At 42.8% G+C, this 15,734-nt stretch overlaps 2 protein-coding genes across 7 annotated transcripts; both read left to right on the top strand.

Annotated features, from left to right (window-relative positions):
• The first annotated feature begins 27 nt into the window (after positions 1-27).
• On the top strand, positions 28-6,700 carry hacl1 (2-hydroxyacyl-CoA lyase 1). Of its 5 annotated transcripts, none has more exons than XM_031853214.1 (17): positions 28-49; positions 1,102-1,206; positions 1,487-1,591; positions 1,711-1,751; positions 1,838-1,918; positions 2,042-2,114; positions 2,190-2,267; positions 2,389-2,483; positions 2,580-2,692; positions 2,832-2,967; positions 3,229-3,334; positions 3,562-3,645; positions 3,803-3,904; positions 4,085-4,239; positions 4,660-4,818; positions 4,899-5,006; positions 5,121-6,700. In XM_031853214.1, exons 2-17 carry the CDS (start codon positions 1,156-1,158, stop codon positions 5,383-5,385), a joined length of 1,752 nt encoding a protein of 583 aa, XP_031709074.1. In that variant the 5' UTR covers positions 28-49; positions 1,102-1,155; the 3' UTR covers positions 5,386-6,700. The 5 variants fall into 5 exon arrangements, with proteins under 5 accessions (XP_031709074.1, XP_031709073.1, XP_031709075.1 ...); XM_031853213.1 differs by lacking the exon at positions 28-49 and adding an exon at positions 126-174; XM_031853215.1 differs by lacking the exon at positions 28-49 and having other exon boundaries at positions 1,062-1,206; positions 5,121-5,307; positions 5,533-6,700.
• Positions 6,701-8,023: 1,323 nt separating this feature from the next.
• On the top strand, positions 8,024-14,670 carry colq (collagen-like tail subunit (single strand of homotrimer) of asymmetric acetylcholinesterase). 2 transcript variants are annotated; one of them, XM_031853249.1, is made up of 17 exons: positions 8,024-8,269; positions 8,933-9,042; positions 9,359-9,466; positions 10,282-10,326; positions 10,499-10,525; positions 11,369-11,440; positions 11,741-11,803; positions 11,897-11,923; positions 12,020-12,064; positions 12,185-12,220; positions 12,329-12,409; positions 12,678-12,774; positions 13,310-13,440; positions 13,805-13,924; positions 14,031-14,172; positions 14,287-14,389; positions 14,485-14,670. In XM_031853249.1, exons 1-17 carry the CDS (start codon positions 8,173-8,175, stop codon positions 14,552-14,554), a joined length of 1,374 nt encoding a protein of 457 aa, XP_031709109.1. In that variant the 5' UTR covers positions 8,024-8,172; the 3' UTR covers positions 14,555-14,670. The 2 variants fall into 2 exon arrangements, with proteins under 2 accessions (XP_031709109.1, XP_031709110.1); XM_031853250.1 differs by having other exon boundaries at positions 14,046-14,172.
• Positions 14,671-15,734: the final 1,064 nt, after the last annotated feature.

Raw genomic sequence — 15,734 nt, forward strand, 5'->3', positions numbered from 1 at the left:
CTCAAACAAGAAGAAGAAGAAGAAGAAGAAGACGACAACAGTCCTGCTGGTAGTCTCTCAATACCTTATGACAGTTTGGCCTTACACCTGCGGTCAAGTCAGCAGACACTCAGATATCCGTGGTCAACTCAGCAGACACTTAAATTGTAGTGCACCTATACGCTGAAACTTACGGTAAACGCAACCAAACGGCACAGGACGGGAGCGAGCGAAGGATTTTGCAAAGTTAGCGGAAAGATTAACGTGGAAACTTCCGGTTTTCTACAGACGAACATCCGGTTTTCAAAATAAGATGCCAACAAAGTATATATATTGCATAATGAAATGAGATTAAATGAATTATATTCCAATAAGTATAAAAAATGATACCATCATCTCGTGAGTTAAAGGGAAAATACACCTAAATTGTGCGTAAAGTGTATTTATTCTTTGTTTTGAGGGTTGCTGGAAATTAATAATACCTGACTGACAGTCAATTAAGATGTTTTACGAAGCAAAAACTCTGAACTGAATTTATATCTTCAAATGGCAAATTTCTGAAGTTTTTAAGGTGCTATGAAAATGTTTTGGACTTATTGAGAAAATACTTTTTATTACACTTTAAATATCCATTTATTAGATATTTTCAGAATTCAAATGTATGAGTTTTAATTTGAAATATCTCTTAATTGGTACAGTAAAAATGTCTAATATTCAGTATGGGTGGAGTCAACGATGTCCCCAACACATACATGTCAGTCATTGTCTGGACTTATTGAGAAAAATATTTTTGTAGCACCTTAAATATTGTGATATTACCCATTTTTGTCCTGAACATATATGCATTAGTCGTTGTGTGGAATTATTGAGAAAAACATTTTTATAGCACCATAAACATTTAAAAAATGTGCCATTTGAAGATAAAAATTCAGTTCCGAGTTTTTGCTTCGTAAAATATCTTAATTGACCGTCAGTCAGGTATTATTAACTTCCAGCAACCCTCAAATCAAAGAATAAAGACGCTTTACGTTTACCGTAAGTTTCAGCGTATATGTGCACTACAATTTAAGTGTCTGCTGAGTTGACCACGGAGATCTGAGTGTCTGCTGAACTTTACCGCAGTCCTGCAGGCACACAGCAGTGAAGCAACTCGTAACTAGCAGCCTCTGAACAGCCATGGACGAAGTGACAGGAGCTCAGCTGATCGCCGAGTCGCTAAAGGCTCAGGTAAGAGCGTTTAAGAATCAGATTGTGAAGATTGTTAAGTTTCTAACTTCTGATTCGAACCTGCCAGCGGTGACTGCACTAAAATGTAATAAAGTAACCACGCGTGTGGGCCTATCGCGTATAAAAAAATGTGTCAAAGTTCACGTGCTGCGCAGTCTAAAGTAGTTTTAAACTTTGAATGCAGAAAAGGCTGGTTTAATGGCTGCGTGCGATCGCATCTCCTTTTAAAACTCGTATACTTCAGTGTCTGTTTGTTGAAGAGCGTTTTCTTTCCCTGCAGAAAGTGGAGTACATGTTTGGGATAGTCGGCGTTCCTGTCATAGAAGTGGCCATGGCAGCTCAGGCTGCAGGGATCAAATATGTGGGAATGCGCAACGAACAAGCGGTAAAAACACTTCTTATTGCTATTCCACTACACTGTTGTTTACCTGCATTTCACGCATAATCCTTAACAACCACCATTATATTTTAATTTAACATGCAATACATGATGTCACACAACAGGCGTGCTATGCAGCATCTGCCATTGGATACCTCACTGGGAGGTAAGTCATTTAGTAATTGAACATAATAATGTGAGCAGCCGGTTGTATCTTACATGTTGCTCTCTCTTGTGGTTGTTTGTATCCAGACCAGGTTCCTGTCTGGTGGTGTCTGGACCTGGACTCATTCATGCTCTGGGCGGAATGGCCAACGCTAACATGAACTGCTGGTATAACTCAATAACATGATGCTGCTTTCATGCAGCTGACAGTGTAAACAGCTTTTAAATGGCTCCTGTTGGCCATGGTCACATTGACTTTTAAAGTGTATGTTGCCTTTGCACTTTGCTCAGGCCAGTGGTTGTTATTGGAGGCTCCTCAGATCAAAACCAGGAAACAGCAGGAGCCTTTCAGGAGTTTCCTCAGGTAATGCACGCCTTCATGCTGATTTATGCCTTCTGATGTCTCATTAAATTGACACTGTATTTCATTTGTTGCTAGGTGGAAGCATGTCGCCTTTATAGCAAGTTTTCTGCCAGACCCAGCAGCCTGGACGTCATTCCTTCAGTGATAGAGAAGGTAATACACCAGCTGCATTGTCTGATCTTTGATTGTCTAGTTTCCTTTATCACAGCAGACTAAGTAAGATATTTTGCATGGTTTGATGATAGTACGTTTTATTGTGTTTGTCTGCTCATAGGCAGTTCGCACCAGCATGTATGGGCGTCCAGGTGCTTGTTATGTGGATATTGCAGGGGACATGGTCAATGCTAAAGTGGACAGGAGCAAAGTCAGGTGTGCTAGCATTATTAAAATTGTTTTTTTCTGCATAGTATCACTTCTGTAATTCCAGGTGTATTGGCATTCAAAGAAGTGTGTTTTTTCCTGCAGAGTTGTGTCCTGCTGTCCAACTCCACCTGTGAGTTTGGCTCACCACGGAGCAATCGCTGAAGCCATATCTGTCTTGAAAGCAGCTAAAAGACCCTTAGTCATCATTGGCAAAGGCAAGATCGAAAGACACATCAGCACTCTCTCTCTATTACACCGAATAAGCCTGAAACGCTATATTTCCTCCGTCACTGGTGAACCGGAGTAGTTGGAATAGATAAGTCATGATAATATGAGTATTGTTGTGCCCATCAGGAGCAGCCTATGGCCGAGCAGAAACGGCCCTGAGGGAGTTTGTGGAAATGATTGGTCTGCCATTTCTGCCCACCCCCATGGGGAAAGGGGTCCTACCTGATGATCACCCCAACTGTGTGGCTGCTGCCCGCTCGAGGTCAGCCTCCCTTTCATTATAAAAATGTTCAGGAATCAAAAAGTGTGATTTTAGCCAATATTATCATTCAATATACGACGGAAACATACTGAACCTGTTACTTCTTAAATGTAAACATGTCGCAATTATTATAATATTTAATTTAGATGTAGGGTGGTATATCTAATACTGTTAATTCTAAAGATGCACTAAATGTTTGTATTCAGAAGTTTTTGTCTGAACTCAATGTTGCCCCGCCTTCTCCTCCGTTGTTTCTTTTAGAGCTCTTCTCCAGGCTGACGTTGTGCTTCTGCTTGGAGCCAGGCTGAATTGGATGCTACATTTTGGTCTGCCACCTAGATTCAACCCCAATGTCAAGATCATCCAGGCATGTAAAGGGCCTAGCCCTGCAAATCTGTGTTGCCTGTGACAAAATAGCGTTACCGTTACCTCATGCGTATGAAGCTAATGGGGAATTTGCCTATTCATTTCAGCATTGGTGTAAATACATGCAGTTTATTTATGTGTTTCTTTGCCATATCTCCTGCATTGTGTTTCACTGTCCCTGCAAATGTTGTGCTGTAACAACACAATACAATTGTGCTCTGAATACAGGTGGACCTTTGTGCTGAGGAGATGGGGAACAATGTGAGCCCTGCTGTTGCTCTCCTGGGAGACATCAACGCTGTTGTCATTCAGGTAACTTAGTCAGCACACAAACTCTCACATTTTTGATTAATCTCTCTTTTTGTGGTCTGTGTGCTTCTGCCCGATGTGCATTACAGTAATAAAAGAACCGCTCATATGGGTGTTTGTGGAAAGTAATTATGTCTTTGATTTTTTGTTTGTTCCACAGCTGGTGGAGGTCGTCCGTAAAGACGGCTGGAAATATGCCTCTGATTCAGAGTGGTGGAGCACACTGAAGGACAAAATTGTTGCTAATGCAAAAATATCAAAGGTGGGTTTAGACTCACTTTTGAAAAGCCTGAAATATGTTAAATTGGGTGGTTACTCAAACTGTTTATCGGAATGTCACATGCCGATGACAGCTATATTTAATATAGCTATGTATTCGGTCCATATAGATGTTCTGTATTGTATTATTATTTCTGCATTTTGGCCCTTTGTCTTTCGACAGACGCTCGCTCTTCAGTCGACAGTGCCCATGAACTACTACACAGTGTTTCATCACGTTTCCCAGCTGTTGCCACATGACTGTATCATCGTCAGCGAGGGTGCAAACACTATGGACGTAGGACGCACTATGTTGAACAACTACCTACCTCGACACAGGCAAGGCAGTCTTATCGAAGCAGCTCTTAAAGACACACTTCTCAATTGTGTTCACTCCAGATCAATGTTTATGTATTGAATTATTGAACTTACTCTGTGTGTTCATGCCTGTCCCCAAATGCTTTCCTGAATTTGGCTACCCCAGACAGGTACGGTATCATTGTAGGCATTTCAAAGACCCTGTCGTTTTGGGGTATTTTGTCAGAGCCCTTCCCAACAACTATGCTTAAGCAGGTGCTTTAAATATTCTTGCATTCCACTTTGAGCCAGCACTCCCACCCTGACCTCATGTCTCCTCCATGTCTGAAGGAGACGAACAAACCTTCAGGGACAAATGTTTAACTGTGTTTGCCTAAAGTGAGCTTTCGAGTCTGGTTAAGTTTGACTAGATTGTTGTTCGCTAATCCTGACGGTGTGCAGGTTGGATGCTGGTACATTTGGAACAATGGGAGTTGGCCTCGGCTTTGCTATAGCAGCAGCCACTGTGGAGAGGAGCGAGCATTCAAACCGAAGGATAGTCTGTGTGGAAGGAGACAGTGCCTTTGGATTTTCTGGCATGGAAGTTGAAACCATGTGCAGGTGGGTTGGTTGCTTCCCTCTCTATACACTTTAATCCCCGACTGCTACTTAATTGCACATTTACTCTGTTTTTCTAACAGGTATAATCTACCTGTGGTCATCATTGTGGTCAATAATAATGGCATTTACAGCGGAGTGGATCCTGAGACGTGGAAAGAAATGGCAAAAATGGGAGATCTGACCTCTATGTGAGTTACACATTATTTGGCAAATGATCACAACACATTCACCATAATGGTTTGCTACATGTAATCAGCTTTGATGCAATGAAATGTATCCTAAGTCACTATGTTGCATGTCAGTGCCCCTCCTGTGACCCTCCTACCCGAGGCACGCTATGATGAGGTCATGACGGCGTTTGGAGGTCGAGGGTTCCTGGTGAGGACGGTGGAGGAGCTGCGCAGTGCTTTACAGCTCAGCCTGAGTGACTGGGAGAGACCAAGTCTCCTAAATGTGCTCATTGACCCGTCCTCTGACAGAAAACAGCAGGTAACTGTCACCTGTCAGGAATGTGTCTTCTCAGTCATCCTGAGAAGTACAGGTCAAAATGAAAAAAATCCACTGTAGTTTTATTGTGAAGGAAATCCCCAGCTGTGGGAATGCCACGCCCCCTGGTGGTTGAGCATGTAATTTATGCTGCATTGTCACTTTCCTGCTTCTTAAAAAACGCTGTTGTGTCTGCTTTTCTCCAACATGGTCAATGCCCCATCCAAGGGGGCTGGGACTTCATCTGGCGACGGTCAAATGTGAATGGTTGACACGGTCCTTATTCACGTGGAGACATGGCACCTCCACCGGATAAACGTTGAGGGTTTCCCGTCTGTCATTACAACGGAATACCTTTAGCTTCATAATATATTTCCATAGCTAAATCCACATGTCCAGAATTCTGTGCAGTCCCAGATTGGCCAACCTTATGGTCCAGGACCTATAAGCTGCCCGAATCCATGACCTATGCAGAATTGTTGCAGACTACCAGAGAGTCAGGATTAATGTGTCATGAACTTGGCATTGGTCATAACGACTGAGATCTTAAGTCTCGTCTGGTACCACATTTTATCGAGTTGAATTGAAAAGTAGAACAGAAAGGAGATGTCCAATGACATTGAGAGTCACAGCAGTAAAGCCAGGCGTGATTTAAAAGCAGCAGCCACTCGGGTTCATGAGTAGTGCAGAGCAAGAAACAGCTTGGTGTTTACTTGGCTCTCGTCTCATCCTTATAGGGCTGCGTGACCGACATGCTTTACTGAACAGTAATCCGCACACTCCAGGTGCACTGCAGAACTGTTGTATTCCTCTCACAATCCCTCCACCTCACACTAACCTGACCTTTCTATTTCAGGTTCCCCATAATTAGAAAGCGTGGCCCTCTGTGTTTATGTTGAATGTATCCATGCAACCCTTCGCAGACATGTTTGAAGGCTGTATTGAGGGCTGTATCCATGGTGCTGAGCTCTCTGTGACCAGGAGAAAGAATTATCACCTTGTGAGATGTGCTGCCCTCATTGTTTGCCTCCTAACTGTTATCCATATTCAGATTTGAAGTTGAGTTTTAGGCAGTGGAGGAAGAACTGTTTATGTTGTCTGGTAAAAGTCAGTTTTGGAATGTGGAGACTGAATGGACTCAACATAGAGCTGATATATGTATCGGTCAATCATCGTAGGAGGTCTAATATAATGCTGTCTTGTCTGCAGGAGTTCCCATGGCTCACACTCTCCAACTTATAGACTGAAAGAAGGATCTGCCTCCTGCTCTGTCCAGAACATTATCAGACCAGCAGTGACTGTTTTCCTCAGTAAACTCAAACTGGGAAAATATATATAAATATTATGTGATTGTTTCCATGAAATAACAACTACTTTTTTTTTTTTTTAAATGAATTCTTACTACACAGTAGTATTAAAATGAACAAAATAATTAATATTACAATAAAAACAAATTTACACATACACTGAACATTGTCTTTATTTGTTCATGTAAAATCTGTTTGTTTCCTAATGTGATTAACATACAGTATTTAACTCTAACAGGATTGGGTGGAGGACAGGGAAAACAGTGGTAGCGCAGCAATGAAAGACGGTCAGCTTAACTAAAGGTTGTATTTACCCTAACCCAAAGTCTTACAACAAAACAAATCTAGTTCCCTGAAGAGCCTTATCACTTCAAGTAGAAAACCAAAAACGACTTTAGCCAGGCCTCTAGACATCATAATAGTTCAAAATACCCTAAAGAATTGCCCCAGAGACTTTGGGAGGAAGACACCGCAAGCTCCTCACTCTCAACATGTGCGTCACAAAATGAACTCCCCAATTCTCTCATGATGAGGAGATCAGCTCCAGGTGTGTGGCTTCCCACACCTGCTCCCAATACTCCCAATATGGGAGTGGGTGGAGCCACCTGACAGAAATGTAGATCCCTAAAATGCCCCCCCCCAGTCCTTTGCAGGCTCATTAAACTATTTGTATGCTGGTGAAAATGTCATTTTATGATCGACTCAGTGCTGAAAAACACTTCTTGGTCCAGATTTGTCAAATTTGCATAATGCACATGCATAAATGTACACCCTCTTATTTCACATCTCAGAACATCTTGGACAGAGGGTTTCTAGCAGAAGTGACACTTATTTGATTAATGATTGTGTATTAGTTAATATAAAGTTGCATTCTTTTTCACAATCTCCTGCAGACTTAAATGATACATTTTTTCCACTTGTGCAAGAATAGTATACTGTATGTGGAATATATCATTTTCATATCACTACAGTTGAAGTGTTAATTAGCGTTGCTTGGATTTGTAGTTTTACAGGTCTCGTATCCCCCAAAGAGCCTCGATGTAAATGCAGGCACTTAACTTTGTGGCACAGACTGCTTAATAAAACCAATTTATTCTAGACTAAATGGACATCATAATGCACAGGGGGATACACAGTGTACTGCATACAAAAAGATGGACTAAAAAGTACATGTTAACAGATGTGAAAGTTGTCTCAGGAAGCACAAAGGACACCTTCATGCAGAATCTGTTGCAGAAAAGCCCACCACCGTGGGTTAGTCATGATAAGTGTCCCTGTTAGAGGAGTGGAAACAACAAAAGACACCCCCTGCAGTAGTAGAGATCTAATATTGGCACTCGAAGCAGCTGGCGGGCTGTCTCCTGTAATTTTAGCGCACACTGATGCAGAGGAAAGATTTAATGGGCACTGGTCAGCGTACCCTCTTGTGAGGGCGTAAAGGAGACGGAGCAGAGCGAGCAGAGAGGGAGGGGAGCACAGGGAGAGGACAGTGAGGAGAGAGAGGCAGCGTGTGAGGGCTGCTGAGGCTCAGAGATAAAGTCAGGCAACTATCTGGAGAAGCATGACTCTTCTAACACTTGGACTGTATCTGCCACTGTGGTTTTGTTATGGCCTGGCTCAATCCTCTTTTCTGGACAGCTTTGTTTCCTTCCCAGTGGGTAAGAATAGTGTCTGTCTCTCTCGGTGTGTGTGTGCGTGTGTGTGTGTGTGTGTGTGTGTGTGTGCGTGCGTGCGCGCGCGTGTGCGTGTGTACTGTACTGTACATACAGTACTATGCATGCACAGGTGTTGAGAGAGTTGGGTTGTAAAAGCATGGATACTAAATGCCTAGGTTTTGGATCCATTTTAGGCTCATTATCTATGTAAAATACACTTGTTTTTGTTTTCATTCGCCCATGAGGTAAACTGAAAATGCCTCTATAAATAGCAAAACCAGCTCCAGTCCTTTAGTGAGAGGCACAGGCACTTCATATCTGTGTTCAGCTTCAACTCTGCCGGACGGGCGTCATGATTTGATAGTTTGCACCTGTTTACCTGTCCCTTATGTTGCTCCTGCATGTTCTAACCTCTTTGACTTGTCCATTTTCTACTGGATGTGTGGGATATTTGTTGGCAACATGTCACATTATATGTACCCCAGTTAACCGTGCTTGTCAATGTGTCATAAGTTAAGTATTACTTTTCTCATTTTGATTAAGAGGCTCCACATTCAGTTGTTGCAGAAGTTAAGACAACATAAACATGACTTCCGACTGTCCTCTTCTAATTTTGACACCTGGCATCATCGCCTGTGTGACTGACTGCATGCACACCTTGCACAGCTCTCCGATCCCCGGAGCAGCAGAAGAGATTCAGCCCATGCTGTTTACTGAGTCCGCCTCCACCCCCACTGTTTCCTCCACCCCCTTCACTTTGGCGCCGCCATGCTCATGTGAGTAGAAGTCACGTGACTCTCTATTGTGGAATATCTGACTGTTGATGTGTCCTTGGGTGATATCCAAACCGCCCCACACTTACTGTCTTTGACCCCCGAATGATAAACCATTAAAACACTCAGATGCTGGAACCTGTTTGCAGGAAGAAATGGCTGAACAAATCTCTTGCTGAGGGTTGTGAATTGTTATGTCAAGAATGGGATGGATTCTTTATCAGCATCAAATATTGGAAAGATGTGATTCTGTTGACTCGCTTCTATCGAAACAGTCAAAGCTGTAAAAGAAATACAGAATTTTGTTTTCATTTTCCAGAATGAAGACATTTCAAATAACAGTGGTGAGTCAGAGCCGGGCAAGGAGGACAAAGGTTCTGCCTGCGTCCGAGGCCCCCGCGGGCCCGCTGGTCCCTCTGGTCCTCAGGTAGGATCCTAAACTCTTCCCAAACATCATGGTTATCACAGCATAGTGTACTGTAGATCTGGCATTAGCATCTTTTACACCATTCTAACACACCTCCCACAGGTTGACTTACAGTACGTAGGATTCACTGTGAGCACTGACTGTCTCTAGTGATCCAAGGTGTTAAGAATTAGTCCTCCAAGAACATATTACCCCCATCTCCTCTTAAACTTGAGAGTTCCTGCAAAGCAGGAGATGGGGATTTCTCTGGCCCATGCAACACAGCAGCACATTAACGCTCTACATTTAGCTCAGACACAAATAGCCTTTTTCCACTGGCTGCCAGTGCCCCACACATCATTCTCAGAAACTGTCCCAAGTGATGTCTGTCCGAAAAGGCGTACTGGGGTTGCGTAAATTCCAGGGATTACCAACACAAGCATGTGTCCATGTGTTTACTCTGTGGATGAAAGATGTCAATACATTTTGGTCCAATAGGTGCTTTACGTCCAACCTTTGTTAGGCCAGCATTTCATAAGTTGAATTTGACCATTTACTGATTTACCAAATGATTGTTAAAGCTTTGCCCGTCTCCGGCTGTTGCAGCACCAGCTGGACTGCTGCAGCGTTTCAGTTTATCAGAAGAGACCCACAAGGCACTTTTCAAATCAATAGTGGCCACTCAGACTTTAGCTAATTGAAATTGCAGCTGCGGGCTTCTAGAAACAGACATGACTTTGTGGTGGGAAGTTGTGGACAACAAAACAAATTTAGATAGATATCTCAGAGATTTATGAGCATGTGGCATCATTTGATTGTATTTTCCTGTTTGTCAGGGTCCACCTGGATTACCTGGGATAGAAGGGCCCAAGGGAGAAAAGGTAAGCAGTTTATTTCCCCATGTTCTTGTCTCATCTCATTTATGTATCTTATAATACATTTTACAAGCTGCTAATTATTTTGTACGCTCAAGTTTAACTGACTGAAAGATGCTTGCTGGAATTGTATTGAGTACCCACTGTCCTTGTCCCCTCCTCCGCATCCTGTTGTCAGGGAGAAATCGGAAGACCTGGGCAAAAGGTGAGAGTCTCCATTAATCACTCCATATTCTCCGCTAAGTGGATTTACTCAAATATGAGATACCGTGCCTCCGCCTTCTCTCCAGCTGTAACTCAGAGTGCAGAGTACAACCTTGACAGGAGACAGCACAGATACACTGGCTGGACGCAAGGCAGGCAGATCTGCTGCTGTTTCGATGGCAGAGGGATGGTCTGCTCGCACTGACAGGAAGCTTATTCCTCAATATTGACCCCTCACAGACATTCAGCACCATGCCTCCCTGTCAGATGGCCCTCCCTTTCTATTAGAACAGAAGGAACAAGCCCACGCAGCTTTATTGCAAGCTCGGGACACAGCATTTGACCAAGGCAGGCGGAAGAGAAGTGACCTCCTTAAATGATCGGTCGCTGTGGTCGAGCAGCAAAAGCGGCCCAGTGGGAGAGCCTCACTGGCTGGTGGCCTGACTGAGCAGCTTTGCAGCACTGCGGTGCAATTTAGCTTAGTGCTCCAGCCAGGTCATAAATCATTTTATTTCCCACAAGCACGGGCTCCTGTTCTATACACAGCCCATCATTTAATTAAAGAGAGCAAAGTGACAGGGCTCGTTAAAGTCATTCTCCCTCTACATGTGCAGCAGTGTCTGATAAATACTGTAGCAAGCAGGCTGTCAGCTTATGCAGCAAATCCTGCACTTGAATTGTTTTTCTTTCTTTTCTTTTTTTTTTTTTTTTACCTGCAAAGCTAACAGGCATAAGAGGCCCTGGTTTCGTAATCAGATTACCGCTTCCTCAGCTGTGGCAGCAATTGTTTTATTAGATATTTCTACGTCTGAGATCATGTGTTAAAATTGATGTCTGCTGTTAGGGTCGAACAGGTCCTCCTGGACTTCCTGGCAAACAGGGACCAGCTGGATGGCCTGGACCAAGTGGGCCCAAAGTGAGTAAGTCAGACCTCATAATGTAGATGATACAAAATATGTTCTGAGATGAGACCAGTAAGTGCCAATACAAGGTCGGGTAGATGAGTGTTCGCTATTATTTGTGTTCAGTCCCATACAATGAAATACTCTGTTATGTAACAACTTTTTCTATATGAATGCGTAATTGAAATTGTACAAAAGAATCTGGGATTCAAAGCCTGCACAGTATTTCTTCTTTGGGCTGTGGGTAATATTGTGTCAAAATAAATAAAGCAAATCCACATTTGTCTTATACCTAATGTTTTTCCGTGCATCAGGGTGAGAAAGGTGACCCGGGGCTGATGGGTTTGCCTGGAGCCAGAGGACCTATTGGGCCACGGGTATGAGATACATATGCACTACACTGATCTGGCATGGTCTCACCTTCACACTGATTTTTTTTCATCCTGGATATTTTGTGTCTTTAATTCTAGGGTTTACCCGGGTATAAAGGTGAAAAGGTATGAAACCATTTGTTATTATCATTCAGTAGAAAATGCAATTAGATATATTGATTAATCTTAACATCTAATCATTAACATCATCTGCTCCATCAGGGTTCTCGAGGAGATCGCGGTGAAAGTGGAGTGAAAGGCGACAAGGTATGAAGATTTAATCAGTCGCAGGGGTCATTTGGAATGAATGAAGCAGCACTATGGTGCATACAGTATATGCTGTACATGATCAAAGTTATATTATGCTTTACTGTTCTTTATCCGCAGGGTGCGATGGGTTTCCCAGGAATGCTTGGACAGAAAGTGAGAAACACATTGAAACAAAGAAGGAGTTTTGAATTTGCTCCGCAGAATTACAACTTTCCAAATACGACCAAAATGAATGTTGAGTTGATGTGATTTGGTGTGCAGGGGGAAATGGGTCCAAAGGGAGAACCTGGGATCTCAGGAAACAGAGGACCCACTGGCCGACCAGGGAAGAGAGGCAAGCAGGTGAGGAGTTGGTGGACATGTCAGCGATATATGGAGTTATATACTCACGCATGTATTGAGAACAGAAGATTTTTGTTACTTGTGTGTTAATCATTTCTCTTCAAAATGTAATTGATGGCCATGCAAAAAATACTTTTCTATGCTCAAAATGTCCTATTGCACATTCAGGATTAATATTGGTATGTTCGTATTAGTTTCAACCTTTTGATTTTTAAACCTTTTTGTAAAGAAACCGACCGCCTTGTGCATTGTTTTGATTGTGTTTCAGGGAGGTAAAGGAGACACAGGCAGTGTTGGTCCGATGGGACCTGCAGGCCCACAGGGAACTCCAGGCCACCCTGGTCCTCCTGGTTCACCTGCCACAGGTGAGAACCTTTTCCATTTTCCATCAGATTAAAAACTCTTGACTGCATTGATTTAAAAGCTGACTTTTTGTTCAATCAAGGCACACATTTACATACGTCCACTTTTGGTATTTGGTTCTGCACTTTCTCTGAGAGTGAGTGAAAAGCTGTGCTCCCAGTGGGAGGAGTAGCTGACACCCCTGTCGGCAAAATGAAGCAGACTTTAGACCAGTGTAAGAGGTAACACTGGTAGTTTTACATAGCAGCAGAGAAACCTTATCTCCTGAGGTGAAACAAGATGCTGTCTTCATGACATCATGTGGCTAAAATGGAGCCACAGATGGCGAGCCTCCTTGCAGTTTTCCAAATAATATGTCACCAGATGATTAATGTGACATTTGCTTGTTTGATCAGGTTTATCAGTGAATTAGGTTGATTGGTTTTGCTTCTTGATAAAGGAATCAAAGATACTACATTTCATGACATATGGTACTTATATCATCCCCTTCACTTTAGTTAGTTTAGTATATTTTTTCTCCTCTCTTCATATGTTTAGGACTATTCATGGTTGGAACAAAGGGTGGGCGTGGTCCACCAGGGCCTCCTGGAAAGTGTAGCTGTGGCTCTCTCAGTAATTCTCCATTTGATGATTACCCTTCCAGAGGAAACTATCCCAAAGTATCAGCGGTGAGGAATTAAGTCTTGTCGGGTGCAAAAAGTTATGTACAGTATTTTTTTGATGTACCGAATCATTTGACACATCGCTGACAAAACTCAAACTTGAATCACAGTTAAAACGTATAGGCTATACTGTATGTATGTAACATCTAAGTCAATGTTATTTTTACTTGGGTTTCAATAACTTTTGAGTTGATTATTCAAAGACAAAGAGTTTAGAAAGAGAAAAGTATGCCTATTGAGAGACATACTGCAAGCTGAGATATAAAATTTGAATGCTCAATATCTCAAAATTGCACCCAACCATATAATTCGAAATACACTAAGTATTGAAAACATGACAGTACATTTCTTCACCTTGCCTTTCATTCAGATATTCGTTGTCAGCAATGAGGAAGAACTGGAGAGCCTTCACACAGATAATGCTCTTGCATTCCGCAAAGACCAGAGATCTCTCTATTTCAAAGACATTGATGGCTGGCTGCCAATCCAGGTATCAGTGCATGCAGCGAAATCTGATTATTTCATCTGGTTTTACACACGACGACTTTTCAAGCACTTTTTTCCATTTTGTTCAACTTTTTTAAACTTTGCAAAAGACTTTTCCATTCCAGTTGACTCCGTTCCAGTCCATGGAAAACGCACCTGACGATGAGGGTTACTGCGGTGACGGGATTGTGCAGATTTCCACTGGGGAGGAGTGTGACGACAGAAACAGAGTCGTCACTGACGGCTGCGTCAGTAAGTCAAGCGTCCACGTTAGGTGGTCTAAAAGAGCTCCTTGGTTGTGCTCTGCTGTGCACATATAACATCCCCCCCCCCCCCAACCACCTCTGCTGTCTCCCCTTACCACAGAGTGTAAACACGCCTACTGTGGAGACGGTTACCGCTATGAGGGGGCTGAGGAGTGTGATGGAAAGGACTTTGGATACCAGACATGTAATTCATATCTCCCAGGGTAAGCACAGCATACAACTATATCTTGACAACAATGAGAAGTCTTTTGTTGATATGTTAAACTGACCGAAACCTTGTTTCTCATGTTCTTTGCAGGTCATATGGTCACCTCAAGTGCACACCATACTGTGTTATTGACTCCACAAACTGCAAGTACTTCACTTGAGGTGGAAGCTGGACAGTGCAGCGGGATCCTCTGTGTGATATTTGGAATATTTTTATGCAAAAAAAAAAAGAACAATAATGCTCCAAGCAAGAGACTCTGAAGGTAGAGGCAGCCAATGATTCTATGATGAAAGAAAAAAACAAAACATATATATATATATATATATATATATATACTATATACTATATATAACTCCTCTGTATTGCTGCTGGAGTGCCAAGTAGCTCCCCGGAGTTGTAGTTGGTCAGTGGAGGTGACAACTTTCACCCACACATAGGAAATGCACAGGACAACTGCACTCAGTCTTAACAAGCAGGACTTAAGACTGGCCTCCTCACCATGAATCAGCCTCTGGATGCAACAGTTATGTGACAGCCATGCAGAGACTTAATTAAGTGCCAGTGGGAGATGTTGCAGAGGAGCAGTAGCCGGGCCAGAGAGGCGTATTAATCTTGACCCAGATACTGTTGAGAAAGAGAGGCAGTAGGACATCCAGAGCCATGGCCTCAGGTATTCTAATGCAGCATCAATGGCAGCATTTGCATGAGGCTGGGATTACTGAGACCATGACCACAGCTGTCACTATCCAAGCATGTAACCCCTCACCTTACTTATTATTGCCACGACAAGGCTCGTACTGTGTCGTCTCAATATCACAACAAGAATTGCAGTTAGCAAGTAGTAGTACAAGCTCAATGTGTGTGCAGAATGGAGATAGAGGGGCATGGACTATGCACTTGTAATATTTCAGTGAGACTGTTACACCAGGAGACCGACTTGGCCTGATCAGCTTGAGGTGGTACTGTGCTTGACAGGGTCATTCAGTCTGGACAAGGTTTCATAAATCCAAAAAAACTTCTCAGGAACCAACAGGTAATGTAGCTCCACACAGCACCTTTCACAGGCACCCCCACACCACTCTCTTTGTAAATGATATGGCAGTGACTGTACGCTGAAGCACACAGATAACTTGAGTTTCCTCCCTGTGATTCTGTGAGAAATGAAATATACTGTATATGAAGGCTTGAAACTGTTATGTTCTTAATTTTCTCACTGCACAGGGAAGGCTGGGATAGTCTGCACCTGCTAAAGGGGGAGGAATTTCAATTCCAGTCTGTTAGGTCATCATTACTGTATTTACTCTAATACCTCTTTATTCAGTCTTTCTGTCTTACAGTAT

Source organism: Anarrhichthys ocellatus, unplaced genomic scaffold (assembly GCF_004355925.1).
Source record: "Anarrhichthys ocellatus isolate YVR2014 unplaced genomic scaffold, GSC_Weel_1.0 scaffold13, whole genome shotgun sequence".
Lineage (NCBI taxonomy): Eukaryota > Metazoa > Chordata > Actinopteri > Perciformes > Anarhichadidae > Anarrhichthys > Anarrhichthys ocellatus.